The sequence below is a fragment of the Chelon labrosus genome (genome assembly GCF_963514085.1).
Source record: "Chelon labrosus genome assembly, chromosome: 17".
NCBI lineage: Eukaryota > Metazoa > Chordata > Actinopteri > Mugiliformes > Mugilidae > Chelon > Chelon labrosus.
The window spans coordinates 16,118,404-16,146,135 of record NC_140350.1 but is presented as its reverse complement, the minus strand read 5'-3'; the positions used below and the strand labels follow the sequence as shown (position 1 = coordinate 16,146,135).

The following is a 27,732-nucleotide window of genomic DNA, read 5'->3' as shown; positions in this document are numbered from 1 at the left end:
AGCTGGTCAGCATTTAGCAAATGCTAAGGTGCAGACTTGTCTTGTGGACTGGGTCGAGTAGGTGAGGTTCTGGTTCTGAATGAGTATTTTTCTTTTTCTGCCAGTGGAATCCTTAAAAGATAAATACAGTGTTTATAACCACCCTGGCCCATCATTACATACACTAGTGAAATGGTTCTAATCTAAATAACATCCAGTTCATTAGGTAAGAGCAAAACTGTTTTTATTAGAGTGCCTAATGAAGTGGCCAGTCCATAACTGTGCTCCTGCAGGACATTTCAACGCCCCCAATTAAATCATTAGACGGTGGAGGTTTGAACACATTTTTAAGTTGTGGTTATTGCTTTGATAAAATAATAATGCAAAACACATTCAGACTAAAGTTTTTATTTGTTTTATTGTGCAGCATGATGTCTAATACTTCTGGGAAAACACATGACTGCACTGAAAAAACTGTGATAATTTCCCTGCAGCTTCATCATTACCTCAAATCTGAGCTGTGAAACATGAGAGTTTCAACCTTCAAGAATGAAACCAAACTGGATAGAAATATTAGAATCTAATTAAACATTAAATGCTCTGAATGAAAGTGATGTCTGAAGCAGTAGTATCAAACATATGGCCGACCAGAGAGTCCAGTCTGAAACTGCGGGATGAATTGTGTTTCTTGAAGACGTTTCCTCCAAGTGTTCAGCTCCAAATGACTGGTGGGGAATTTAGTTGTTTTAGCCTTGTTACAGCCGAACAGTATGTATAATAGTTGCCATCTATGGTTCTCTTTGAAGATTGTCATGTTATTTCTGGAAAGGTTCATCCTTCCCCACTCTTTAACCAGCCATGATTTTCTTGCGGTGAAACACGCTGACGATCTTATGCCGGAGTTCTTTGCACTGCAGCCCATAGATGATGGGGTTCAGGACTGGTGGGACGACGTGAAACATGACAGACGCCACCTTCCCGCTGTCTGCCCACTCGGGCTGCCGGTGCATTATCATGGGGGTGAAGGATGCGACCAACATGATGAGGTATACGGCCAGATGAGTTGCGCAGGTCTGCATCGCCCGGCTGTTCAGCACCTTGTTCCGGCTGCTCAGACACACCATGGTGATCCTCAGGTAGGTGAGCGTGATGCTGCCGAGAGACGAGCCTAGGATGACCACAGCACTGCCAAGGCCGTAGATGTGGTTGATGATGAGGTTCTGGCAGGAAAGCTTGAAAAGGGAGGCATTGTCACAGAATGGGTTGAATATGAACCGCCTGCAGCGTGACAGGCGGATAGTGAGGCCTAAGAGGATGGCGACCAAAATGAAGGCCGCCAGCCAGGCTCCCGCCGACAACTTTACCACCATCCTGGTGGTCATGATGTTGGTGTAGCGTAGCGGATTGCAGATGGCCACGTAGCGATCGAACGCCATGATCATGAGGATGGTGTGAGAGGTGCCAGCATGAAAGTGACTTGCAAAGGCCTGAATGACACAGTCTATGTAGTGGATGCATCTTTCTGTGACTGGAGTGAAAACATAACTTAGCAGACGAGGAATGATGGCCGTGGCCCCAAACACATCGTTGATACTCATGTTACAGAAGAGCTGATACATGGGCTCATGGAGGCTCCTTTCTGTGAAGATCAGGATCACCAGGCCCAGGTTGGACACCATGATGAAGAGGTAGAGGATGAGGAGGATGACAAAGACTGGAATGGAGGACTGTGGTCTGACCTTTAACCCCTCAATGAGGATAATATCTGCATTGAAGGTTTGGTTCTCCATCTTGCTGTGGATGATCTGCAGAGGATCACATGGAAAATTCAGGAGGTGTTAAACATTCTTCCATGAATATAAAACAGGTCAAATAGACGATTAGGAGCCCAGCTTCTAGTAAAATAAAACCCCACACATTTCAAACAGGTAGTGGGAACATTAAAAGCAACATTGATCATTAATGGGGCCCAGGACGGAGCCCTGTGGGACACCAACATGACAACTCACTGGTGTTGGGGGGGCAATGTCTGCATAATTAGAAAATAATACTTATTCTAATTAGTAGTCCTTCTTCTGAAGAGAAGGACTACGTTTGGATTTTCTAAACCACACTACACTGTGGTACACTATGTGACACTAATGGTTTAACACATTCTGTTATGATGACCTCAGCTCAAATTGCAGTTTGGGAAATCAGAAAGTGATTAAAGCAGCATTAACACTGTAAAAAAAATCTGAATCTGAACAATTATACCCAGCAGTAATATATATATTTGCACACATTTAGATAAAGCAGCATATTTGTCCACCCACGTGTTGATGATAACGATCTATTTACAGCCTTTAAAATTATGAATGCACAGAATAATTTTTGAATTTTAGAAGAATTAAAATAATTAATCTGCAGGTTACTTTCCTTAAACGTTTTCTAATGCGTCACTGTATTCAGATGATAATTAGAACAAATATAAACCAGTTCATTGTGTTTATATTTTCCCACCAATCTTCTCAGTTTTCTTTGTTTGGCTTTTTTAATTAATTTCTCACCTGTTCCTGCTGATGATGCTCCTGCTCTAGAAATAAAAATATATCATTTCAGTCAAAGCAGAGACACAGCAAGAGACGATGAAGGAGTGATAAGAACTGAGTTAAAACTGATTCACTTCTTTTGCATGTATTCAGGATGAAGAAACATGATGTGTGTGTTTTTTTCCGCCTGCAGAGGATTCAATGATGCATCAACAAAGGAAAACTATTTAAAAACTCAAATTATTTTGTCCACAAAGAACAGCACACACGTGTTTCAGGTTTTACCTCGGCTGACGTGAACCTCCTCCACCTGAACAGAGCCAGACTGACTGACAGCTTTATTCAGTTTTTATGAGCATAACTCCCCACTGTGGTTTATTGTATTGCCAAACAGTCTCTCACTAGGCAACCGTTGTTGTCAACTTTGCATCATTATCATCCTCATCAGCAGCAGCAGGACTCTTTACAGTGTTATCCTCCTAAAGTTGCTGAAATCTAAATGTTTGTAGAGACGCTGTCTGAAAAGTCAAAGTTAAAATAGTTATTAATCAGCCACTGTGCAGTTTAAGACCATCGCTGAAGTCTCCAGTTTTATGCCAACTTTCTTTATTTAAAGGCTGCGTTTTCATGGGCACTAGTGCTGAGTCTGGTAACATCTTGACTGCATTATGATACAGAGGATAAAGAAATAAAGAAATCAACTGGATAGTCCTGCAACCAATCAGAGGCATTTAGTTATAAATTAATTCAACATCATGGCGCTCAGATGACGTGTATGACTAATGTTACTTTTCTGTCCAACATCACATTAAGCCCTGCCCAAATGATCCGATTGGCCCAGCAGATCTTTGCTGGAGCAGAACCAGTTCCCAACGGAGAGACTCAAGACCAACATAAAAAATAATATTAATAATTAGTGGAAGGAGGGGAATTTGGTTTGCCTTCCAGGATTTTATTCCTGTAATAATCAAAACAACCCCTAATTGAAGAATATTAATTGTGCGTTTAAAAGAAAAAAAAGAATAATAATGTGTGTCGTGAAAAGGCCGTACCCACAAACTATTTAGAAAATAGTTGTTGGCATCTTTAGAAAAGATGCCAACAACAACAAGATACTCTTAAAAAAAAAAAAAAAAGATATATTATAAATATTCCTCTTTGTTGTTATGCACATATTAAACTCACTGTAGGACATAAAAAAGTAAAGCAACAATATGTAGTAAAGACACATCTTTATTGTAGTACTTTAGTACTAAGATTTTCTTCACGTTTTACAGTGAAGACTAGACACTATAATATAAGAAATGTGTAATGCAGTGTCTGCAAGTCTTAATGCAATAAATTTAGTTTGCAAAATTATCAGAAAGACATCCTTGTACAAGATTATCAGTTATGTTGTGCTAACGAGATATTAACAGACAGTTCTTCAAAGATGGAAACTAAAGAAAATTAATAAAAGTTTGAGAAGGTTCTTAGTCATCCAGCTCCTCACACACCCAAAACAAGGCTGGAAACAAGGTCAACTGGACTTGTTGGTAGAGTTTCTAGAAGATGTTTCATCCAGGTCTTCAGGTCTAAGAGACTAGTGGGGAGTTATTCATCATTATTGGAAGATGAAGACAGACTGGCTAATTAATATTCTTAAATTAGTAGTTGTTCTGATTATAACAGGTATAAAAGCCTGGAAGTAGACACAAAACTAATAAGCTGTCAGTGTTAAATAAGCATCCTGTAGTGATATATCTAATTACAGGGCCATTCAGCTAATATTCCCAAAATAAAATAAATAAAAAACAAATTAATGAGTAAATTTGTGATCTTTGTGTTTAAAATCCAAGCAGTTTTAATCAAACACATTTATGTATATTTATTTATATGTGTGTGTAGAGAGAGCGAGAGAGAGAGAGAGTATATACTTTATATGTTTATATGTTAAAATGGGTCATGGTGGAGACATGCCAGTGCTGCATGTAATACTTATGGCGTAAGGAAATATTGTATAATTATACTCTTAAAACATGATAACAAAGACACTATAACAGAAATATAAAATGATAAAAGACCATCCTGTGTCTAAAAAAGAATTTTTTTTTTTTTTTTCGCTCAAGTGAATGCAATACACTTCCATAACAGGCCAACCATCCTACTCACAGTTTGTTTGTTTGTCCTTACATTTGTTGTGTAAAACAGTCTTTTTATTCTTGTTAAATATAACCTAAATCTTCTCTCTGACTGCTTTGATCTGCAGCCCGTAGATGATGGCGTTCATAAACGGAGGAACCACATGGAACAAGATGGACGCCAGCTTCCTTTCATCAGACAGCTGAGGGAAGCGGTGGAGGATGATAATGATGCTGCCTGACAGGAGGAGGATGATGTACACGGCCAGGTGGGTGGCGCAGGTCTGCAGCGCTTTGCTGTTCGTAGACTTGCTCTTACTCCTCAGACACACCATGGCGATCCTCTGGTAGGTGAGTGTGACCATGGACATGGACACGGCCATGGTGCCAATGGCGCTGATTAGATTAGATTAGATTATACTTTATTTATCCCACAACGGGGAAATTCACCCGTTACAGCAGCAGAAAGTGTAATATACACCACGGAATTTGAAAAATAGAAAGGCAGAAACACAATAACAAGGGAAAAAAAACAATCAACAAAGGAATAAGACACAACTATACAACAGTACTGTTGTAAGAAATATTGCGAAGTAAGTGGTAAAAAAATAAATATAAATAACAGTGCAAGGTTTTATACAAGATAAGAAAACTCAATATTGCAGTGTAATGTGACCTGAAAAATTACATATAAAAAAATATATATATATTTCAAAGTAAGTGAAGTGATATAAATAATATAATATTGCAGGGGTAAACAGTGACCACAGTGACTATAACCACATGATTTCAGGTAATGCAGGTGTTGTAGAGCCTGATAGTGGTCAGGATGAAGGACTTGCGGAACCTCTCCTTCTTACACCGAGGGTGTAACAGTCTGCTGCTGAAGGAGCTAGTCAGGGACCCTACAGTGTCGTGTAGGGGGTGAGAGGTGTTATTCATGATGGATGTCAGCTTGGCTAACATCCTTCTCTCCCCCACTTCCTCTACAGAGTCCAGAGGACAGTCCAGGAAAGAGATGGCTCTCCTGATCAGTCTGTTGAGCCTGCTCCTGTCCCTGTCCGTGCTGCCCCCTCTCCAGCAGACCACAGCGTAGAAGATAGCTGAGGCTACCACAGAGTCATAAAAGGTCTTTAAGAGAGTCCTGCAGACACCGAAGGACCTCAGTCTCCTCAGCAGGTGGAGGCGACTCTGGCCCTTCTTGTAGAGGGCCTGGGTGTTAACAGACCAGTCCAGTTTATTGTTTAGATGGACACCCAGGAATCTGTAGCTGTCCACCACCTCTATGTCCAATCCTTGGATGTTCATCGGTGTGAAAGGAGATGCTTTCCTCTGGAAGTTAACAATCATCTCCTTAGTCTTGCTGGTGTTAAGCTGAAGCTGATTAAGCTCACTCCAGCTAACAAAGTCCCTGATGACCGTCCTGTATTCCAGATCGTTCCCCTCTGATAAGGCCATAGATGTGGTTGATGAAGATGTTCTCACACGAGAGCTTGAACAACGAGGCATTGTCGCAGAACGGGTTGTAGATGACCTGTCTGCAGCGCGACAGTCGGACGCTGAGGCCAACATTGGCCGCGATCAGGATGAACGCCGCAGCCCAAGCGGACACCGAGAGCACCACTACCATCCTGGTGGTCATGATGGTGGTGTATTTCAGAGGTTTGCAGATGGCCACATAGCGATCAAAGGCCATGATGATGAGCACCGTGTGGGAGGTGCCTCCATGAAAGTGGGCACAGAAGGCCTGAAAGGTGCACTCGATGTAGTGCATGTATCTGTCAGTGCTTGGAATAAAAACAAAGCTCAGCAGGCGGGGGGTGATGGCTGAGGCCCCGAACGCTTCGTTGATACTCATGTTACAGAAGAGCAGGTACATGGGCTCATGGAGGCTCCGCTCCATGAAGATCAGGATCACCAGGCCCAGGTTGGACACCATGATGAAGATGTAGATGACGAGGAGGAGGAAGAAGGCTGGAATGGAGGACTGAGGGCTGACCTTTAACCCCTCCACAAGCACAATATCCAGATTGACTGTTTGGTTCTCCATCCTTCAGTGTGATTGAAGAATGGAAGAAAGGAAAAATCATGTTAACAACACCTTAATATGGCAAAATAATGACCAGCGTAGATACAGATAAAAGCAGTCGATTCATGAATAGATCTCTTGTTTTCAGACAAAAGGAAACCTTACCACTGTTATGAAACCAGTCCTCAGAGTATCATTTACATTAACCTGGAGCAGAGCCACTCACATATAAATAAAAGGTAAAAGTAAAAGATCACATTGATTTAAAAAGAAAATCGCATTACCTTGGTTGGCAGCTTCAAATCTAAAACATGTCTTAAATGTTTTCAACTGGATCCTGGTCTCAAAACATCAATGAAAAACAGAAATCCTAACAACAACTTTTAACTCAAAGATCCTGTCTACATTCACAACAAAGACTCCTCTCATTTCAGAGACACCAATCAATTTTTTGGCTTTATATATATATATAGAGAGAGAGAGAGAGAGAAAAGAAAAGGATCGTCATTAAACCTTTTGGCACAACTCAATTTCCTGCTTTCATTTCATCACATTTGTCCAATTTGCCATCAGACTGTAATCTGCTAACCAAAATGTTCAAAATGTACAGACACAGGTGTCGTGTTTACCTCCTCCTGCCTGACCAGACATAGACTGACAAATCCTTTTAACTTTGACCAGCTCTGCATTCTCCAGGGACTTTGTCTCTTCACGGCCAATTAGCTTCTCTGCTGTTGACTTATCTCGGATCTGATTATTATTATTTTAACCTTTATTTGACTGACATAGATTTACGTCTCATCTTATCTCATCTCATCTCATCTTCTGTAACCGCGTGTCCCGTGAAGGGTCGTGAGGGGGGGGGGGGGGGGGGGTCATCGGACGAGGGGCGGGGTACAGGTCGCCAGTCTATGGCAGAAGGCTAACACAGAGAGACAGACAACCATTCACTCACATGCACACCTATGGCCAATTTAGAAGACGAAATTAGACAAAATACCAGTCAGAGTGTTTCGCTCTTTAGACCAGTTTAATGAAGCTTCTATCTGCAGCAGAAATGTGAATCCAGGTAACAGTCTGTATCAACACTGATCTCCTAGCACTTCTTCAGTTCTACATGTCTCTTTCCAGAGTTGGATATCAGCCTGCTGTGCTGTCCTTGATCATTTATAATGTTGGATCAGACATTACAGATCAAAGAGGTAGTATACAGAAGAAGGATTCATTCCAGGAACTACATTTATAGGCAGTTTTAGTTAAATGCTATTCCATTATCCACACTACTGTCCACTGTTTAAATACGTGTCAGTAAAAAAAATCAACAGAGGGCAATAATTTCATGTTGCGTAAATCATTAACTAGTAAAGTACTTAGATGAGACTTCTTTAACTTTACAGTTGGTTTACTGACCGTAATGGAAGCTGCATATCAGAGTGATTCTCCTTCAAAAGTTGTATTCTTCCACCTGTTTTGTAGCCACAGGGCTTGTGGCAGCTTGCTAGTTTTGGTAGCTAACACTAACTGAGATCAGATAGACTAACGCCACTTATCCAATCACATTATAAAATTAAAATTTTATTATATGAACCCACCATCTCTGAACACTTCAACTAGCCAGGAAAGTTTAAAACCAGGAAAGGCTAAAAGTTAAAAGGTCAGTGATGAGCTTCATGGGCCATGAAGAGCTTTAAAAGGTAATAAGTAATGTCTCAAAATTTATCCTAAAACATGCTGGGAGACCTGCTCCTGCTAAAAGAAAAAAAAAAAAAACTTTCAGTGATTACGGATGCTTTTAAATAAATATTTAATATTTTATGTAGCACATAATTACTGAGTGGGGGTGAAGATGATTTTAAAACATCAATTTATTGACAGTGATTAACATGTAGATCTCCCACAGTCACTGAGTTCCTGGTGAACATGACGAGAATCTTTTGTCTGACCGTTTTGATCTGCAGCCCGTAGATGATGGCATTCATGGCGGGGGGGACTACGTGGAACATAATGGACGCCAGCTTCCTGTGGTCTGACAGCTGAGGGAAGCGATGGAGGATGATGATGATACTGCCCGACACGAACATGATGATGTACAGGGTCAGGTGGGTAGCGCAGGTCTGCAGTGCCCGGCCGTTCACCAACCTGTTCCGGCTGCACAGACACACTGTGGCGATCCTCAGGTAGGTGAGCGTGATGCTGCCAAGGGACGAGCCAAGCAGCACCACGGTGTAGCCGAGGCCGTAGATGTTGTTGATGAGGACGCTCTCGCAGGACAGCTTGAACAAGGAGGCGTTGTCACAGAACGGGTTGAAAATTATCCTCCTGCAGCGAGACAGGCGGACACTGAGACCCACCAGGATCACCACCATGAATAGGGACACAGCCCATGCTGCCGCTGACAGCCCCACCACCATCCTGGTGGTCATGATGGCGGCATAGCGCAGCGGGTTGCAGATGGCCACATAGCGATCTAACGCCATAATCATGAGGACAGTGTGAGTGTTGCTGGCGTGTAAGTGGGCGCAGAAGGCTTGTACGACGCACTCATAGTAAGAAATGTAACGCTCTGAAGTTGGAATGAAGACATCACTCAGCAGGCGGGGGATGATGGTCGTGACCCCGAACGCATCGTTGATACTCATATTACAGAAGAGCAGGTACATGGGCTGATGGAGGCTCCTCTCCGTGAAGATCAGGATCACCAGGCCCAAATTAGACACCATGATGAAGATGTAGATGACGAGGAGGATGACAAAGGCGGGAATGGAGGACTGTGGGCTAACCTTTAACCCCTCCAGGATCAGGATGTCTGCGTCTAACGTCTCATTTTCCATTGTTCACAGGGTTAATTTAAACCTGGTGAGGACAGAAGAGAGACAGACATTTAGCACCAAGAGAAGATGAAATGATGATTTTATATCAGAGTAAAGATTGAAGCTGCAAAGGTGTCTATGCACATATCAGATGAAACTCACAGTGAGAAATCTAAGGCCTGTGATTAAAATAAAATCATTAAATCAAACTGTTTGAATGCTGTGTGTAGTGGAAATTGTGAAAAATCCACGACATGTGCAACAGCACTGAAGCACATTTTTCATGTTCTGCTAACGTTAAAATCATCTCCACTAGAAAATAAACCAGAAGCAGCCTTCCACCCTTCCCTCCAGGACATTTACCTCAGGAGGGCGAGGACGAGGACAAGGATGTCCTGCAGTGGGTTGCATAGACTCAAAGCTTTTCAATTTAAAAAGGAAAAAACAAACAAAATGCTAAACAAGTTAATGTGCCTTTGGTTCTTTAATCTATGAAACCAGAAAGAGAAGTAAAGGAGAAACCGGTGGTTATTTGATTCAAGTTTTTGCAGGTGAAGAAGAAGAAGAAGTTGTTTCCATCTGTCAATGATTTAAAAACAGACCCCCGTGACCCTTAACAGGACTAAACGGGTATAGAAGATGAATGAATGAATGAATGAATGATTGTGTTGTTACTTTCAGCAAATCACAGCATGTGACAAAGGATAAAACCTAAAAAATAATGGGAGAAATTTTAAAACAAAAGACGTCAATCCTGCAACACACATGAATAAAGATAAAGACTAGAGATATCAGAGGAGACATACCGTGTGATCAGGAGAGCAAAGACAGCAAAGAAATGACTGGCATCACAACAGCATCACCTGTTGACTGTCTCACACTCACCTTCTGACGTGAACCTCCTCCACTCATACCTCCTAGCTGACGTTTTATAATATGGTCAAAGAGGTCCCCTGATACACCCCCTTTCAAAATAAGAGCCTCTGCAAGAGCTAAGGATTGTTACCAATTAGAAAACACAATCAAAATAAAACTAATGTTGCTTTTATTTCTCATCCAGGTGGAGAATTCTCCAGTAGCATTCAAAGCCAACAATTCCTTCCTCCTACATTTCCCACAATGCAACTCGGCATTGGCTGTTATATGGTCACTTTCAAGTGGATTTCAAGTGGAACTAATGTTCTCTAAACTCAAAACTTTATGATATCTCATGGATGCTGGAATTTTTCAGTCATCCATGGAAGATGTTGCTGAGGTTATGAAGACCTGTTATAACTTCCCCTTGAGCTAATGCGGCTCACTTCCTGTGAACTGATCTGTGGAATCAAAAAAAGCGCAGATTTAAAAACAGTCACTGAAGTCTGTTAAAAACAGTAGTGTGTCTGCAGGTTAGCCTTAGCCGGTGTTCATCAGTACGGAGTACATGAACGTCAGACTTGTATACTTGGTAGGTCAGACTTGACAATTTCAATTCTGAAGTTCAGACTCTGGAGGACAGAGGACGGTAGGGTTGCCAACTCCTTGAAAAATAAATAAGGGACACCTCATTGGCAGGGCCGGCCAATCTGTTTCCTTCACCCTTCCCGGCATGGTGATTTTTTTTTTAGCCCATTTTTGTGTGTGTGAAACGATTTTTTTTACTGTTTGACTTGAACCTGAACTGAAAACAAATGGAAAATAAATTATTATTCAACAATTTATTTTTAATAAAAAATAATAAAATGAACAGAATAAAATAGATATCTTTCTTAAACAGAAACCTGTTCTGCTTAACTTAAAACTGTATAAATTAATATAAAACAATAGAAAGCAGAACATTCCTCTTGTAATAGTGCAATATGAAAAGTGAAAACAGAAAGTGTGAGGAAAAGTTGTTTGCTTTGTTGTCTTCCGGTATCTTCTTCGCAAGCAACAGTACCTCGACCAATGAGATGAGCGGGATTCCCGCTGTCAGCTCATCGGTCAGACCTGGGAATAAGTTTACCGTATATTTCCCATAGTCAATGATATTTCCATATAAAGCGCCCTGTTATTCATTAATTCCACTGACATTTTACACACTATTTATGATTCTCACTGTAATACGGGCCAAAGTGCGTCCCGTTTCAGCTCAATGCAGGACGCATACTTTTGTTTCTAAATACGGGACGATTCCGTTTTTCAAGGGACGGTTGGCAACCCAATATTATATTTTCCTCACTTCCTTGCTCAGCTAACAGTAGCTCTTCATAGTTTCCTAGCCTCCCAGCTAATAATAGCTCATCCAAGAATCCTAGCTAATAGTACCTCTTTCTCATGTCCTAGCCCAGCTAACAGTAGCTCGTCATAGCTTCCTAGCCTCCCAACTAATAGTAGCTCATCCTAGCTTCCTAGCTAATAGTATCTCTTCCTCACTTCCTAGCCTCCTGGCTAATAGCAGCTCATCCTAGCTTCCTAGCTAAAAGCTCTTCCTAGCCTCACTGCTAACAGAAGCCGCACAGGGATTAAAACCTAATTTACTCTTATATGGAGACATGACCGTGTGTTTATTTGTGCTTAACAACGTAAGAAACGGTCAGAAAATACCGATCTGATTTCCTGATGTCTCACTGCTCCCTCTTTTCCTGCATTTTCTGGCTCACTCGGCCAGAAACACCTTGAGGGAATTTCTTCGAAATTTTGATGTGGGTGTAAAGTTGAACTGACTCTAATTTGTCGCAAATCAAAATCTGAATGTCTCCCATGTTGAAATGATGACGTGAACAAAAGGTCAAATGTCTGAATTTTCAGCAAAAACACTTTTATTAAATTCACGCAAATATAATGGAACCTTCAGCGTGACTAGTTGGTGACGACTGTTTTTTAAACACTTCCAGCCTTCCCCTTGGAAGCCTTATTAGCTTCAAAACACTATGAACTGTGGTTAATTTCCCCAGGAGCAGAAATTGTGGACTAAAAATTGTGCATAAATAGCCTTGCTAGAGGATATAGCATATGGAAGCTATGCAAAGTTTTCAGAAATTACAGGTAAATATGTCTTCAGAGAAAAAGGCCTGTTCACGAAGAGGTGCAGGACATTATTAAGATTTTTATTTGTCTTTCGTCTTGCAGATTTTGTGTTTGGGCTTGGTTACATTCTGGAAAGCCGCACAGGGATTAAAACCTCATGTACTCTTATATGGAGGCATGCCCATGTGTTTATTTGTGCTTAAGAACATAAAAAACAGTCAGAAAATACCGATCTGATTCCCTGCTGTCTCACTGCTTCATCTTTTCCTGCACTTTCTGGGTCACTCGGCCAACGCTACACTCTCAGTACTGGTTGAAGGACCAGGTGTTGCCTGTTACAACTTTAATTACCAAAACATGAATTATAGCTTGTTGACCATCATGTTACTGACATGTTTGTTAAAGCACATTTCACATCATTTCACAGCCATTAAACCTACACTGTTGTTGCGGAACAAAGCCATAATCTTCTGCCTGACCTCTTTAATCTGCAGTCCGTAAATAATAGCATTGAGGGCTGGCAGGGCCACATGACCCAGCACTGCTGCTACCTTCCTGTGGTCTGACAGCTGAGGGAAACGGTGCAGGATTACGATGATGAAGCCCGATACCACCAGGATGATGTACACGGCCAGGTGTGTGGCACAGGTCTGCAGCGCTTTGCTGTTCAGAGCTTTGTTCCTGCTGCTCAGACACACCATGGCAATCCTCAGGTAGGTGAGTGTGACACTGCCGAGGGACGAGCCGAGCAGCACCACGGTGTAGCCGAGGCCGTAGATGTTGTTGATGAGGATGCTCTCGCAGGATAGGCTGAACAAGGAGGCGTTGTCACAGAACAAGTTGAAAATAAGCCTCCGGCAGCGCGACAGGCGGACACTGAGACCCACCAGGATTCCCACTAACACCAAGGCCGTTCCCCACGCAGCCGCCGTCAGATTTACCACCATCCTGGTGGTCATGATGGTGGCGTAGCGCAGCGGGTTGCAGATGGCTGCATAGCGATCGAATGCCATGATCATGAGGACGGTGTGGGAGACACTTGCGTGAAGGTGAACACAAAAGGCCTGAACAGCACAGTCAGTGTAATAAATGTAGCGCTCCGATGCTAACAGATCCCTGAGCACATGAGGGATGATGATCGTGGCCCCAAAGACATCATTAATACTCATGTTGCAGAGGAGCAGATACATGGGCTGATGGAGGCTCCTGTCCCTGAAAATCAGCACCACCAGGCCGACGTTGGACACCATGATGAAGATGTATATGAGGAGGAGGAGGACGAAGGCGGGGACGGAGAACTCAGGGCTGACCTTTAACCCCTCCAGGATCAGGATATCCCCACTGAAAGACTGATTTTCCATCTTATCTGTCATATGAGAAAGAAGACTTTTCTTGTGTATGGCAGCTGCTCAGAATGAGTTATGATAAAAGCAACATATCACCAACTCTTACTCAAATAAACATATAAGAATAATACACTTAAAGAGCTTATTCATCCAGATGCCAGAACGTGAAGCATTTCCTTATCTGTAGGTTTGCACATTTATGCAGTATATTGCAAATAATTCATTTAAACTGACATTTGTAAATTACAAAATATGTCCAGAAAACAGGGAGTAACGTCTGCAGCAAAAGAAAAAAAAACAAAAAAACTTCTGGTTTTGGATAATCAATTCAGATAAGAAAAGAGAAGCTCACCTAAAACCTTTAAAATACCTTTAACATGTTCAGGAAGAGGAACAGTAGTTGAATGAACCACAGTGAAGCCAACACAACACAGCAAATAAAACCAAACCTGTGATCAGTTCGAACCAACCGTTTGAGATTGGAGTTAAGTCGGTGATGGACGCACTCTGATCACAACACACAGTATATGATTAGATAAACACATTTTGTCATAACAGAAACACTGCTGCTCAGTCCCCGTTACCTTCTGCAACACGACTGTCCTCTATCTGAAGCAGGCAGGAAGCTGCACTCACTTTTATTTGGTGCATTGACAGTGAGCTGATCAGGTCAACAGTTGTTTAGCAACCACCAACACTCAGCAACGCCACACTGTGGGTTCAAACAAAGTATTCAGACTGATACAGCTTCACTTTATTGTGTTGATTAAAACTGTCCATGACAACTAGTCGACTGACTGATTCCGGCTGTGGGAAACTGGACTAACTGGACTCAAAAGGACAAAGGCCACATTCAGACACATTTGACCTCACTGCTTTGGTAGTGTGAACACATAATGAGTCCTGGATCACATTAAAGACCACCTACTCAACTTGGCTGATCTGTGGAAGAGGAGTTTAACTCATTCATTCAACAACTATTGGAATTGTTCACCTGAATTAGTGATGTCTGTTCATGAGTAATAAGAGCCAGAGACATTACTCTAAGGATGGAAGCTTCCAGGATTAAGTTCTAATCTGACCTTTGTCTTTAAAATAAAGAAGAACTTAACACGCGAGATACTTTACAGCTTGTTCCAAAATATAGATCATCTCCCCAAGTTAACAAACAGATGTTCACTTTTCTGATCCAGTGGTAGGTAGAGATCCAATAGAGACAGCAGCTGTTACAATACTCTACTGATAACATGATGGCGCTGGTTATTTACAGACAGACAAACTGAGATCAGAACTTATATGCTGGCTGGGGACACATGTGGAGACACATTTTAATACCAGGTGGGAACACAGGAACTGGTGGGACAGGTGTGAGTGGATTGACCAGGACATCACGATGGCTAGTTACATTTGCACAAAAGTGATGTGCGACTACAAACCAAGTTAAATGAGAACACCGCTGTTAGGCAACTGTCACTGTCTGAAAGCCACCAAGACTAAGAGCTAGCAAGCTAAAGCTAGCTTTATGTAGGAAATGGAAAAGTCATAATGAAAAGGTTTTGGAAATTAAAAAGTTTCCTCAGATATATTATATAATATAGATATATATCTCTACTCACCATCCACCTTAAACACTTCTGAACATGTCAGCAAACATGACACAGCTCCATATGTTTCCACTTACGAGGTCACAATAGGGTGCTGTTCACATGAACACTACTCATGAACATGGTAAACATCACTCTGTTCATGTGTTTATTTCTTATGAGTACAGAGTAACATTATTTCTGTATTTGTCACAGTGTTTTTTGCATCACTCTGGAGAAACACCTGTAAAACACTGAATCTGGTACAGGTGCATTATGGCCAAATATGAAAACATATGCAAAGGAGCAAAAATAGGAGTACTTTCTGTTTTCTGTATTTTCAGTGCGTGGAATAACATGAAGCGAAACAGTTTCATCTGACTTTAAGGACTGGACCAGTGATTAATGTCAGATAGAGGAGTTAAAATGTGCTGATTATTTCACTTCTCCATACTTACAATGGATGGATTTGTCTGATATGTACCAGATAGGACAGTAGAGCTCATTTTAATGCTTTAATTACTGCAATAAATCAGCTGAAGGTAGTTAAAGATTAGAAATGTCTCAGAACACAACAGGACTATGAATAAATGTGTGGATTTAAAACAAGAACAGCACATTTCTGCTAAATCATGCATTATGAGAAAACTTTTTTTTCCATTAAAAAGGTGACACAATCTTTTTGGACTGGAACAACTTTGACAAGTACTTTCGAATCTCTTTTGACTGAACTCCATAAATGATGGGGTTGAGGCTGCCAGGAATGATGTGAAACAAAATGGCGCACAGTTTCCTGTAGTCTGAGTACTGAGGAAAACGATGCAGAGTGATGACAATAAATCCAGTGAGCAACATTATCAAATACAAGACTAGGTGAGTACTGCAGGTCTTCAAAGCTTTACTGTTTAGAGACTTGTTCTTACTGGTCAAACACACTACTGTGATCTTAGTGTAGGTGATAACCATGCTGCCGATAGACGCTGAGAACAGAACCACGGTGAACGTGAGGCCGTAGATGTTATTGATGACCACGCTCTCACAGGAGAGTTTGAACAGAGAGGCATTATCACAGAACGGATTAGTAATCAGAGTCCTACATCGGTTCAGCCGGACGGTCAGACCAAGCAGAATTGCGACGAGAAGAAAGGCCACTCCCCAGGCAGACACCGTCAGCTTCACCACCATCTTGTTGGTCATTATGGCACCATAGCGCAGAGGATTGCAGATGGCCACGTATCTGTCAAAAGCCATGATCATGAGGACGGTGTGGGATGTGGTGCCGAACATGTGCGTGCTGAAAGCTTGGACCACACACTCATAATAACTGATGAGACGCTCAGACGGAGGCTGCAGGATATCTACCAGCAGACGAGGAACCATAATCGAATTCCCAATAAGGTCATTGACGGGCAGGTTGCAGAATAGAAGGTACATGGGCTGATGAAGGCTTTTGTCAATGAAAACCAGAACTACTATGCCAATGTTGACTGTCATTATAATGAGATAGGACAAGAGGAAAAAGAAAAAGACAGGGTACATGGAAACCTCCGTCACCTTCAACCCCTCCATCTGGAGGGTGAAACTGTTCAGTGTGTAGTTTTCCATCAAATCTGAAACACAAGAAGGTTTTACAGACAAAAATTAAACAAGGAAAGGAAAGCAATTTAATTTCATATTTCCATCTCTGAAACAGCCTTAAAACATTACCTGTTAGTATATTTCAGTTTCTTAGTACCCAGCTACCATGTCACTGGCAGAAGACCAAAAGCTGCGTCTCCTTTTATTCATCTGATGACTGAACACGTGACATAGCAACCACGAGAACGTCAACAGAGAGGGTGTAAAATATGAATACTGTCAATGGTTCTGCTAATAAACTGCTCCTAAATACACTTAATTGGATGGATGATAATGGGAAATTATAAAGCTTCTCTCCAACCTTTTGGATGTTTGTTTTATGGACATTTCTGACTTTTCCACAGAGAGAATTTGCTTCCCTTATTGTACGTTGACACTATGAGCGACAAGCGCTACCACTTGGTCAACGTAGCCAGTGATATTGTTGCTGAGTCACCGCTACAGTGTTACTAACGCCGTCGGTGATGTTGGTGATTTTAAAGTTCATTCATGGAGCCTATCCCAGCTGTCTGATTTTAAAGTTATTTCCTGCAGACTGTAAACATCTAACTTCTCCAGTGGCAGCTGTTTTGTTGTAAACTACGCTAAGATGATGTGTATGACTACTGTTACGCTGTCCATCACCACATAAAGCCCTGCCCACATGATCTGTTTGGCCCGGCAGATTGTTGCTGGAGCAGAATCAGTTCCTAACGGACAGACTCCAGTTAAATTTACTATAGCCAAGCATTCATAAGCAGCTACTGATGCTAAAACAGGCTAACATTAGCCATTTCATTAGCATAAGAAAACAAACAAGTGAGTGAGTTGTTATGTCATGTTATGTTAGCACAATCTAAAGAACATTAGCCTAAACAAGAAAACATAAGCAAAGTGTGTTGGACAAAATATGATAATGTTAGTAGCTAAAAGCCTCAGAAAGCTAGCCGTTAGCCATTTAATTAACTTAAACAAGTTAATGTTAGCCTCTTAATTAGACAAAAGAAGATCAGAATTACTTCCCAACTGATTTTTTCTTTTGCAATTTCTCCCGAAACTTGGTAAAACTTTGCGCTACATTTGGACATAGCGTCTCTGTTTGGAAACAGAAACAGTCATGTGGGTGTTAAATGATTATCTTTTATCTATACTGAACCCCCCAAAAATAGTTCAGTTGGTTCTTTGTGTGTTTTAGTGTTAGTGAGTTCCCTGATATTTCAACATTTCAGTTGACCATTCCTAGATTACAAATTTCTATTTTCTCATATTAAAACATTACAATTCTGCAAATCTGTTTGTGGTCTTAGTCAACATTAAGTGTAATCGATGCTGTGTTAATGGAGTAGAGACTAGGAGATAAGGAGCATTCCCTCAAAGCTGGAAAACAAAATAATTCTAAGTCTTGCACAACATCTGGTTTAGATTCTGAAACCACTTCAGTCAAACACATTATTGAGCTCTGACCTCACTGTTTCACTACTGATTCTTGTTGGTTGTTACAACAGAAGAACAAAACAGTTTGTAAATTACCTCCATGGGGCAACAGGAACTCTGCAGGGATATCTCCACAAACCCCGACCTCCCCACACCAGCTGACATGATTCAAGTCCTGAAGCTTTGTTGTTGAAAGTTTGTTTGTTCAAACTTTGAAGACATGAAGTCACCGGTTAGTTCATAAAGTCGTGTTTTAATCATTCAAACAACTTTCACATTGTACTTACTGTTTAGTTTGTGCAAACTACAGTTTAATGACAATTTTTTTGATTTCATACAAGACAGTAGTTGTAATGACAAAAAAGAGAACCAGTCTCAACTTTTGACCAATGGGAACCATTGATCCAGCTGACTGACATGTAACCTGAGGAGGTTCTAGTGGTTCTGTTAAGCCGTTAGTTGTCAGTGATGAAGATTCTGTGGTCCTTCAGCTGGTTGTAGCATCTACCAAAATATATATGAATGAGGAGGTCATTGGATCGTTGCTGTTGGTGGAACCACTGAAGAGGTTCAGGTCGTCAATTCAAAGGGTACAGGAAGTGGTTCTGGTTGCAACTGAGGAGGTTGTAGACACAGGAAGAGGTGTGATTTAAACACAGAGTTCCACCAAACGTTTCACTGAAAGAAACATTGTCCACCTTGGTTCCTTCCAGACTAAACCAGTCAAACCAGAGCAAGTGTTGACCGATGTCAAATGTTCTGATGTTTTACTTCTATAGTTGTTCATTTCACTTGTCTTTGTTGTCACTTTGACTCTTTCAGCAATGGTTTAGTGTCTCTTTTCATTTCTTTTGCGTTTATAATTATTATTGATTATTTTTTTTATTAGTTGATGTTTGTCTAATTGTGTTGTCTCTCTGAGCTCATGTTGTGTTTCTTTCGTCCTTTTGTTCATCTCTTTCTGCTCTTGTTCAGACTTGAATCTTTTTTTCTCTTCATGGTCGTTTGACGTAAAGTTAACGTCAAACAGAAGCTCTGGTCCAAGGGCCTCAGGGCCAAACAGGAAGAGATGATGAGTCTCGGCCAGAGACCATGAATGAAACACGTGAAGTGGGCGGAACGAGGTTGAACTGATCTGGACCAATGGGAGTGACTGATTGATTGACATGTGACTCAGACACAGAGTTCCACCAAACATTTTGCTGAAGGAAACACCGTCTACCACTTTGGTTCCTACCACCAGATCCACCATGATGATAGCGGCTTGGAGCGTTGACGATATTGTCTTTTCAAATAAAACAAGAGCTAGCTCCGTCCATACACTAGATATATTTTGGTTGCAACCAGAGCCTGAGAGGTCCACTAGAGACCAAATGTCAGCTATAAAGACCTGGACCACCAGAGAATCTCTTTACATGTGGAAGGCGGTTTAACACACCCAAGTTAAATTTCACAACTTCCCTTCAGTCAACCCACCCATGCATCCAGAAACTAAAGAAAACAACCTCCTGTCACAGTCAACTGAGCAGATGTCAATAAAGTCTCAGAGATCATGACAAAGAAAACACTTCATTGTTGTACATACACCTGAAGATTATCAGGATCATCCGTGCTATAGCCTGGCTTAGGGAGTCACCTGACACAACACAAGGAGACAGAAACCAACAGCATGGGTGGATTTACTGTTACTCATAGTTTCTGTTTGTACAAGAAACGTGACCTATTTTAGTGTCCTTTTACCTCCTACTGTGTATACTGTATACTGGAACATGATAACACATTTAACTCCCTCTAGGTCAAAAACTATTGGAGTCAGCTGTATTTTTGGTTTAATTAATGGTCTCTCACCTAAATGCTGAGTCAGGAGAGTGTTGATAAACTGTTTTAAAACTGTTGTGCTGTGGTTCATGTAATTGTGCGTCACTGCTGGACTGTAATTAATGTCCTGGAGGCATCTTTGCTCCCAGGAGTCTCAGTGACCAGCGGAGTTAATTGAATTAAAGGCTGGAGTGATGAGGTCAGGGACCTACTGACAGGGAGGTTGTATTTGGAGAGTTTGCTGGACTGTAATTAATGTCCTGGAGGCATCGTTGCTCCCAGGAGTCTCAGTGACCAGCGGAGTTAACTGAATTAAAGGCTGGAGTCATGAGTTCAGGGACCAATGGACAGGGAGGTTGTATTTGGAAAGTTTAAACCTGCAGGCCTTCCTAGTTTTCTGCTTTCTTTAGACCTGCAGTTGTGTTTTTGTAAGACAGTACTTTGAAGTTCCACATTTCAGGGCCTTTACATTTCAGTCTGTAGATTATACTGCATCTCTTTCCAGAGCTTTATGTGTGTGGGAAGTCTTTGCGCTGGCTTCATGTTGGTTTCTTTTACAGAAGGTGTTTCCAGACTATTAACAAAGAAGTCTTCTGGTGCTTTGATTTCAAAGTTCAAGAGGAAAACTAGAATGGATGTGAAGTCCATGTTGTGTTTAGCATAGCTTAGCACAAATGCTGACATCAGGAGAAAACTGCTAACAAAGTCTTTGTAATTTTCTGGTATTCTCTCATTAGATTCTTTCTTCTCGTGAGATTATTTTTGCCTACATAAGTTTGGTTGTTTCTAGTTTGCATGGAGGTCAGTTTATCATGTGTTGACAGTAACATCCCTGTAGATCTTCTAATTAACACCTCTGACTGATCCTGACTCTGTCTCCCAGGACTAATTACCATCAGAAATTGTTGATAAGTGTTTAGTCCGGGAGCAGCTCACAGTGGACCTCATTAATGATTGTTTCAGAAACACTGACACTCGTTAGTGGCTGCTGTGGAAACTGGAACAAACAGTGATGAAACTGGGGGACCATCAGGGGGCAGTGTGGTCCCCTGAGCTTCCAGCATACAACAGCTGAAACAATGTTTGACATTCAAACTGCAAACAAACACGATGACCTCCCTCAGGTCTGATGGATCGACGCAACCAGACATCTGAGAATAAACTAAATAAAGTAAAATAAAAACAAAGAACCTACAGTGAAGTCATGCAGCCTTATTCAGACCTCACATCAACATCTGATCTCACCTGTCCAACTTAACTTGTCTCCACATGTGTCCCCTGGCCAGCACCCTCAGTTTGTCTGTCTGTCTGTAAATGACCAGTGCCATCATGTGGTCAGAAGAAAATTATAACAACTGCTGACTGGATGGATCAGCTGTTTGTTGTGTGTGTGTACCACATGATTTCAAGGTCTGAACGGGGCCTCATGTCTGCAGTGTTTTCTTTTAGCTCAGACTTTTGACCAACAAATGGTTAGTTGCTTCATGAAGAATCACAGGCAGCAGGGGGCGCTCATTCTTGGCTTCCAGAGCTTTTCTGTGGTCAACAGCTGTGAACTGACTGACATGTAAGAGAACTTAACACCACACATATTTTAAACAGTCAGAAGGAAACTACCAGCAATTAGTGATGTTTTTATTCTCAGACGTCCAGTTAAATTCTCCAGATGTTTTCTGACTGTGGTGTGTAGTGAAGTTGAACATCAGTGATTCAAAAGAGCTACACCAACAGAGAAACCAGTGATTCCTCTTTATCCTACTTTAATCTACTAATAAATTAATTTGCTCTACGTGGGGTAAACATCAGGTGAGGAGTTTCCAAGACTGACAGAAACATGGAGGTTAAAACACAACCAGTTGTTGAAACAAGTGTTTGAAAAGATGAACCAAGCTGGAATCCATGTGGACAGCAACGCTGGAGGCATGGAGACATCTTGGCCGTCTTCTTCTCCTCTAGACATTCAGGACTGAACACTAACATGGAGGAGAATTTACTTCCTCTACTCTTTCCATCTTCTCTCACTTTACGTCTTCTCCTATCTCTTGTTCCTCTTCCTACTCCTCCTACCCAGGGATATCAATCAAAATCATCTATTATTCCCTTGTGCAGTTTTGAAGTGTTGATAGCTTATACTGCTTTATTGAAATCAAGGCCATCAAGCACATTTCACTACCTCTGGAAACTTGGATCTCATGATTCCATAATGTCACGCATTCCGTTGAGGTCATGACCTCATAATGCTGTGTCCAGTTGACTAACATACTTGTGACATCTGGACACGTCCTTATCAACGCGGGGAAAACCAAGGACATGGTGGTGGATTTTCGTAGACGCCGTTCTGCCCTCCCCTCACCAGTGAACATCCAGGGAATGGACATTGAGCAAGTGGACTCTTATAAGTACCTGGGTGTTCACCTCAACACCAAATTGGACTGGTCTCACCACACTGGTGCACTCTATAGGAAGGGACAGAGCAGGCTCTACCTTCTGAGGAGACTGAGGTCTTTTGGAGTGAAAGGGGCACTCCTGAAGACCTTCTATGACTCTGTAGTGGCATCAGCCATCTTGTATGGAGTGGTCTGCTGGAGCAGTGGCATCACAGAGAGGGAGAGGAAGAAGCTGGATAAGATCATCAGGAAGTCCAGCTCTGTCCTGGGCTGCCCCTTGGACTCAGTGAGGGAGGTGGGTGACAGGAGAGTTCTGGCTAAACTGTCCTCCATTCTGGACAATGAGTCCCACCCCCTGCACGGTGACCTGACAGGACTGAGGAACAGCTTCAGTGACAGACTGCTTCATCCTCGATGTGTGAAGGAAAGATACAGAAGGTCTTTCCTTCCTGCTGCTGTTAGGCTCCACAACGAGCACTCCTAATATGTGCAATATATCTATTATTATATATCTATTATTATATAATTTCTGCATGCTGTTGCAAACTGCAATTTCCCCATTGTGGGACGAATAAAGGTTTTTCTTATCTTATCTTATCTTATCTTATAAGGGGCCACTTGTTCTTGATGATGCCATGATGACATCATCATGTTACCAGTAGGAGTATTTAAATAGGAGTCATTTCTAACACTCACTAATAGTTTGGACACTGGGCTGGAAGGTCCAACCTCCTCTGCTGACTCTGGCCAGTCAGACCCAACAGCCAGATGATCAGCCTACTGCGGCTGCAGGTGGAGGTCTCAACTTTCTCAAGCCACCAAGCTAATGCTAATGGTGTGGCCCTCAGCCAATCCAGTGGAAGGCCATTAATGGCCCTTATAGTATAGTTGTACTATAATAATAGGCAGGTTCTTGTGCCTGCCTGGGTTTTCTCTGGGGGCTCCGGCACCCTCCCACAGTCCAAAAACATGGACATCAGGTTCATTGGCGATTCTAAAATTGACAGTAGGTGTGCATGTGTGAATGGTCTCTTAATGTTAGTCCTGTGATAGACTGACAACCTGTTGAGGGAAACCTCATGATGAATATGACATGACCTCAGTAGAATGTGACATCATGAGGTCATGACCTCAGCTGAATTGAGGTCCTGACCTCATGATGTCACATTCTGCTGAGCTCATGGCTCAGAGCCATTTTGTTGTAAACAAATACTACTCCATGGCACACAGATGAGTTGCTCTTATATTGTCTATCACCACATAAACAAACAATTTGATTGGCTCAGCAGATCTTTGCCTGAGCATAATCACTTCCCAATGGAGAGACTGCAGACCAAATTTCCCATAAGTTGGTCTAGCTTCCAGACTAGAATGTCATACTATAAATTTCCCAAGTAACAAGATAATTGACTCTAATGTGAATAATTATTCAAACTTGTTGTGTTCAGATGTATATATAAACATTTAAATAAAAAGCACTACGAACATCCACAAACCATGGGTGTTTACAGTAAGCTCGACAAAATTATAGAACTAGTCCATTACATCACTGCAGATTCGGTGTTGCCCAAGCACTTGTCATGTTGCCAGCTATTTCAAAATGAACTGCAGAACCAAACATATCCTACTACTCCCATGATGTACTGCATCAACTTTTCCTCACACTTTCTGTTTGCACCTTTCTTATTGCACTACTACAAGAGGAATGTTCTGCTTTCTATTGTTTTATATTAATTTATACAGTTTTAAGTTAAGCAGGACAGGTTTCTGTTTAAGAAATACTTATATATTATTTTAAAAATAAATTGTTGAATAATAATTTGTTTTCCATGTGTTCATATCACTCAAAAATATACCTCTTTTTCAATTGAGGTTTGAGTCAAGTAGTTAAAAAATAATTTCACAGACACAAATAAGGGATAAAAAACAATTCACCAGGCCGGGAAAGGTGAAGGCAAACACAACAACATTTCAGAAAGGGTAGGGACAACACGTCTTGTTTCTGATTGGACAGAACCCGTGCTAAAATATAAGCTGATGTGATTGGTTGTTTTGCTGCCAGTCAAGAGATGACGCTTTGTGAATGGTCAGCTGTGAGGAAGTGTAGACACTGTGATGCGCTTTGAAAGCAGACATTGTGGAAAGAAGTATGAGTCGTTGCCAAATTTCTGCATGTCCTACAGAAAGACACTGGCATTTAAAGAGGCCAAAGGGACTCACAATGAGGACGTAGTTGCCCCATCTCCTCAGTCCTAACCCCTTCAACCGTGCTTTCTGGGTTCCGAGGGACATCCTAATGGCATGATGGGTTGAAATCATATCAAGAATGACATTATATGTATGTCCTCTTTCAAAATATTCCTCTATTAATGCCATCTTGTCCTCCATTCTTTCCAACTCTGGCTTAAAACTTGTGCTGAGAAGGCAGCTGGGTAGAAACAGGAAATTATGTTACACTGCCGGGTTCTGTCCAGTCAGAAACAAGAAGTGTTGTCCTTACCCTTTCCGTAATCTGAAATGTCATTGTGTTTTGTGAAATGTTATATTTTCTGAAATGTCGTTGTGTTTTCTGAAATGTTGTTGTGTTTTTGCCTTCAGGGTCACAGTACAAAAGAGCTCTGGGCGTCACGTGACTTTTTCTTTTTGTTGATACCGCCATATTGGCAGGAAAACTCTGAAGAAAAATTAATGGCTCCAGTGCTAAACAGATAGAAATTGAGCAGTACAAGGCAATCTCGACAGATTATATATCACTCACCCTTATCATGCCCCCAGATGTGCTTTTTTTCCCGAGCACTGAAACACCCAGCGTGGATGATGTCCCTGACCGGCAGTTTCCGGATATATAACTACCTCATTAACTTTACTTGGTCCTACTCCGGAGAGTCACTGAAAGCATACAAGAGCCTGGAGGGGTACAAATGGACGCAGTCAGGCTTCGTGATGCACATCCAGCTTTGGAGTTTGTGGCTAAAAACAGTGTCGTCATCACTGGAAGGGTAAGTGTCTCTTCATCACAGATACGCTGTCATAACGGCAGTTTGATGTAACTAGCTAATCACTGTGCTAAATTTTTCTGAGGAGGTTCATGACAGTAACGTAGCTACAATAAAAACTAACTGCTTAATCCTGAATTGCTTTCTCATTGTGAGTAGTTTAGTCCTGAATGAGCAACACTCTTTTGTAATTCACGTTATAAACATTAGCGTAACTTGCCTTTATGAAAAGAAATCTGTTGGACATCGTGTTAAAAAAATGCTAAATAAACAAGACATTACACTTGGAAAGCGTTGGATTCAGACGATATAAAGTGATCGCTACACGGTGGGATCCCGCCCCGTTTTCTCGTGCCTGCTTCTTGCGCGTTTTATTGCCATAATCCACATTTGCCATCCTATAAATTGATTTCCCCTTTGCTTGTCCCCGACTATTCTGGCATCCTGGGGCACAGCGGCTGTCGACCATTTTTGGATGTAAATGGTACAAGGACAAGTTAGTGAGTTGCTTGCAGTTGCTCGACACTGCCAGTGGTGTTGTGAGTTGCCGAATTTACGTCAGCTGCCGGAGCTTGCTGCATTCCAGAATGCTGGGATGTCGGATTTATCAGTGTAGGTCCTACTAGTTGCGACCTCAAAGCGTTCCAGGAGAACAAAGTTGAACATAAACAACAAACATGGCCGATCGCGATACGATAATATTTGTTTTGTACCCGATGACAGTAACGTAAGTAAGTTTTTCTACCAGTAGTAATTATCTCTGTGGCTACACTTCATCTAATTACTTTATGCAGAGAGACTATAGCGACATATCCTCATGCAAAAGTCATGTTGTATAATATGATGATATCTAGTATGACCAAAAAACAAACAAACAAAAAAAAAACAGATAAATGCATTTTATAGTCCAGTAAATTATGTTTTAACATTCACGGTGTGCATCTATGGGCGCCGCCATTGTTCTGTGACGTCAGGCTGCTGCATCGCTGACTTCGCTCGTAGGACCTCCGACTTCCGACTTCAAGTGGCTTTCCAGAGCACTTTTCCTAGTTGGAGGTCTCCCAGTTTTCTGGAACGTCGCGGCCGCACAGTTGACTCAGCGTAAAAGAAGGGCAACGGCACGAACCAGTGGCTCACTAGCGCCCTCTCCTTTTCCATGAGGCAGAAGTACTGGCTGCCTCATATCGAGCTTTTTCAGTGCGATTTAATGTCAGATCAACAAGACCCAGGGGCGTAGCACCAATTTCTGGGCCCGTACACTCTTAATGTCAGTGGGCCCCTATCCATGCCAGTGCATGAAGCGCGTGAGCAAAAAAAAAATAAAAAATGGGGGCATTTATTTATAAATAAACAAGCATAAATAAGGTTTTAAGCTAAAATCAGATCCGATTATATTGATGACTGGTTCTTTCATTCACCACCTGAACTGATGCATTTGGCCTACTTGTGCTCAAACACCTATAAACATTAGGCTACATCTGGTTTATAAGACATAATCGTCTTTACTTGTAACAGCAAGCAGCCTGGTTGGCAAACTTTAGCATACAAACATCGGCAACTGACAAACTGCATGCTGTCCGGACTATGACAGCATTAACGTTAATTGGATGCAGTTACACAACAAGTAAACTTGGTTCACCTTTCGGAAAGAAAGCAGTTAACAGTTGCTTCCCCTCATTCTCCCTCATTTCTTTTTCTTTCCGCTCTTTCTTTTTCTGCTACCCCGATTTGTGTTTTTTGGGCGGCATTATGACAGTTAGCCTCCAGGTCATTCAATCTGCGCTCACTGACGTACTTGTCGCCGGCCGCTGTCTATGGGCGTTGGGAGGGCTGTGACACAAAGTTCATTCTCTCAGTTGATGTTATCGATATGTTTGAAAACCAATTAATTGCAGGGCCCAATTAAAAAAATAAATAAATAAATAAAAATTCAGGATTTTCATCCCTCTCCCTACTTGGGCCCTGGGTAGTCAGTTTCCCTTTTACCCCCACTACCACGCCCATGACAAGACCAAATGTGTTACACTCATACATGAAATACATTAACTAGGACAAGGAAAATGATGACATATGATAAAAGTGTGTACAACCATT

At 41.7% G+C, this 27,732-nt stretch overlaps 4 protein-coding genes across 4 annotated transcripts; all 4 read right to left on the bottom strand.

Annotated features, from left to right (window-relative positions):
- Positions 1-827: 827 nt before the first annotated feature.
- On the bottom strand, positions 828-7,450 carry LOC311502196 (uncharacterized protein; the record flags this gene model as incomplete). Its single annotated transcript, XM_084564322.1, has 3 exons — positions 6,076-7,450; positions 4,729-5,026; positions 828-1,784 (listed from the first exon to the last, which is right to left on the bottom strand). The coding sequence occupies exons 1-3, from the start codon at positions 6,678-6,680 to the stop codon at positions 828-830; spliced, it is 1,860 nt and encodes a 619-aa protein (XP_084420448.1). The 5' UTR covers positions 6,681-7,450.
- A 1,074-nt stretch (positions 7,451-8,524) lies between these two features.
- LOC311502195 (olfactory receptor 52E8-like) lies at positions 8,525-9,660 on the bottom strand (the record flags this gene model as incomplete). The annotated part of the gene is made up of 1 exon (XM_084564321.1): positions 8,525-9,660. Exon 1 carries the CDS (start codon positions 9,488-9,490, stop codon positions 8,525-8,527), a length of 966 nt encoding a protein of 321 aa, XP_084420447.1. The 5' UTR covers positions 9,491-9,660.
- A 1,641-nt stretch (positions 9,661-11,301) lies between these two features.
- Positions 11,302-13,887, bottom strand: LOC311502542 (olfactory receptor 5B17-like). The gene has a single exon (XM_084564815.1). The coding sequence runs from the start codon at positions 13,828-13,830 to the stop codon at positions 12,874-12,876; it is 957 nt and encodes a 318-aa protein (XP_084420941.1). The 5' UTR covers positions 13,831-13,887; the 3' UTR covers positions 11,302-12,873.
- A 2,159-nt stretch (positions 13,888-16,046) lies between these two features.
- On the bottom strand, positions 16,047-16,991 carry or70b1 (olfactory receptor, family 70, subfamily B, member 1; the record flags this gene model as incomplete). Its single annotated transcript, XM_084564819.1, has 1 exon — positions 16,047-16,991. The coding sequence occupies one exon, from the start codon at positions 16,989-16,991 to the stop codon at positions 16,047-16,049; it is 945 nt and encodes a 314-aa protein (XP_084420945.1).
- Between the last annotated feature and the right edge of the window lie 10,741 nt (positions 16,992-27,732).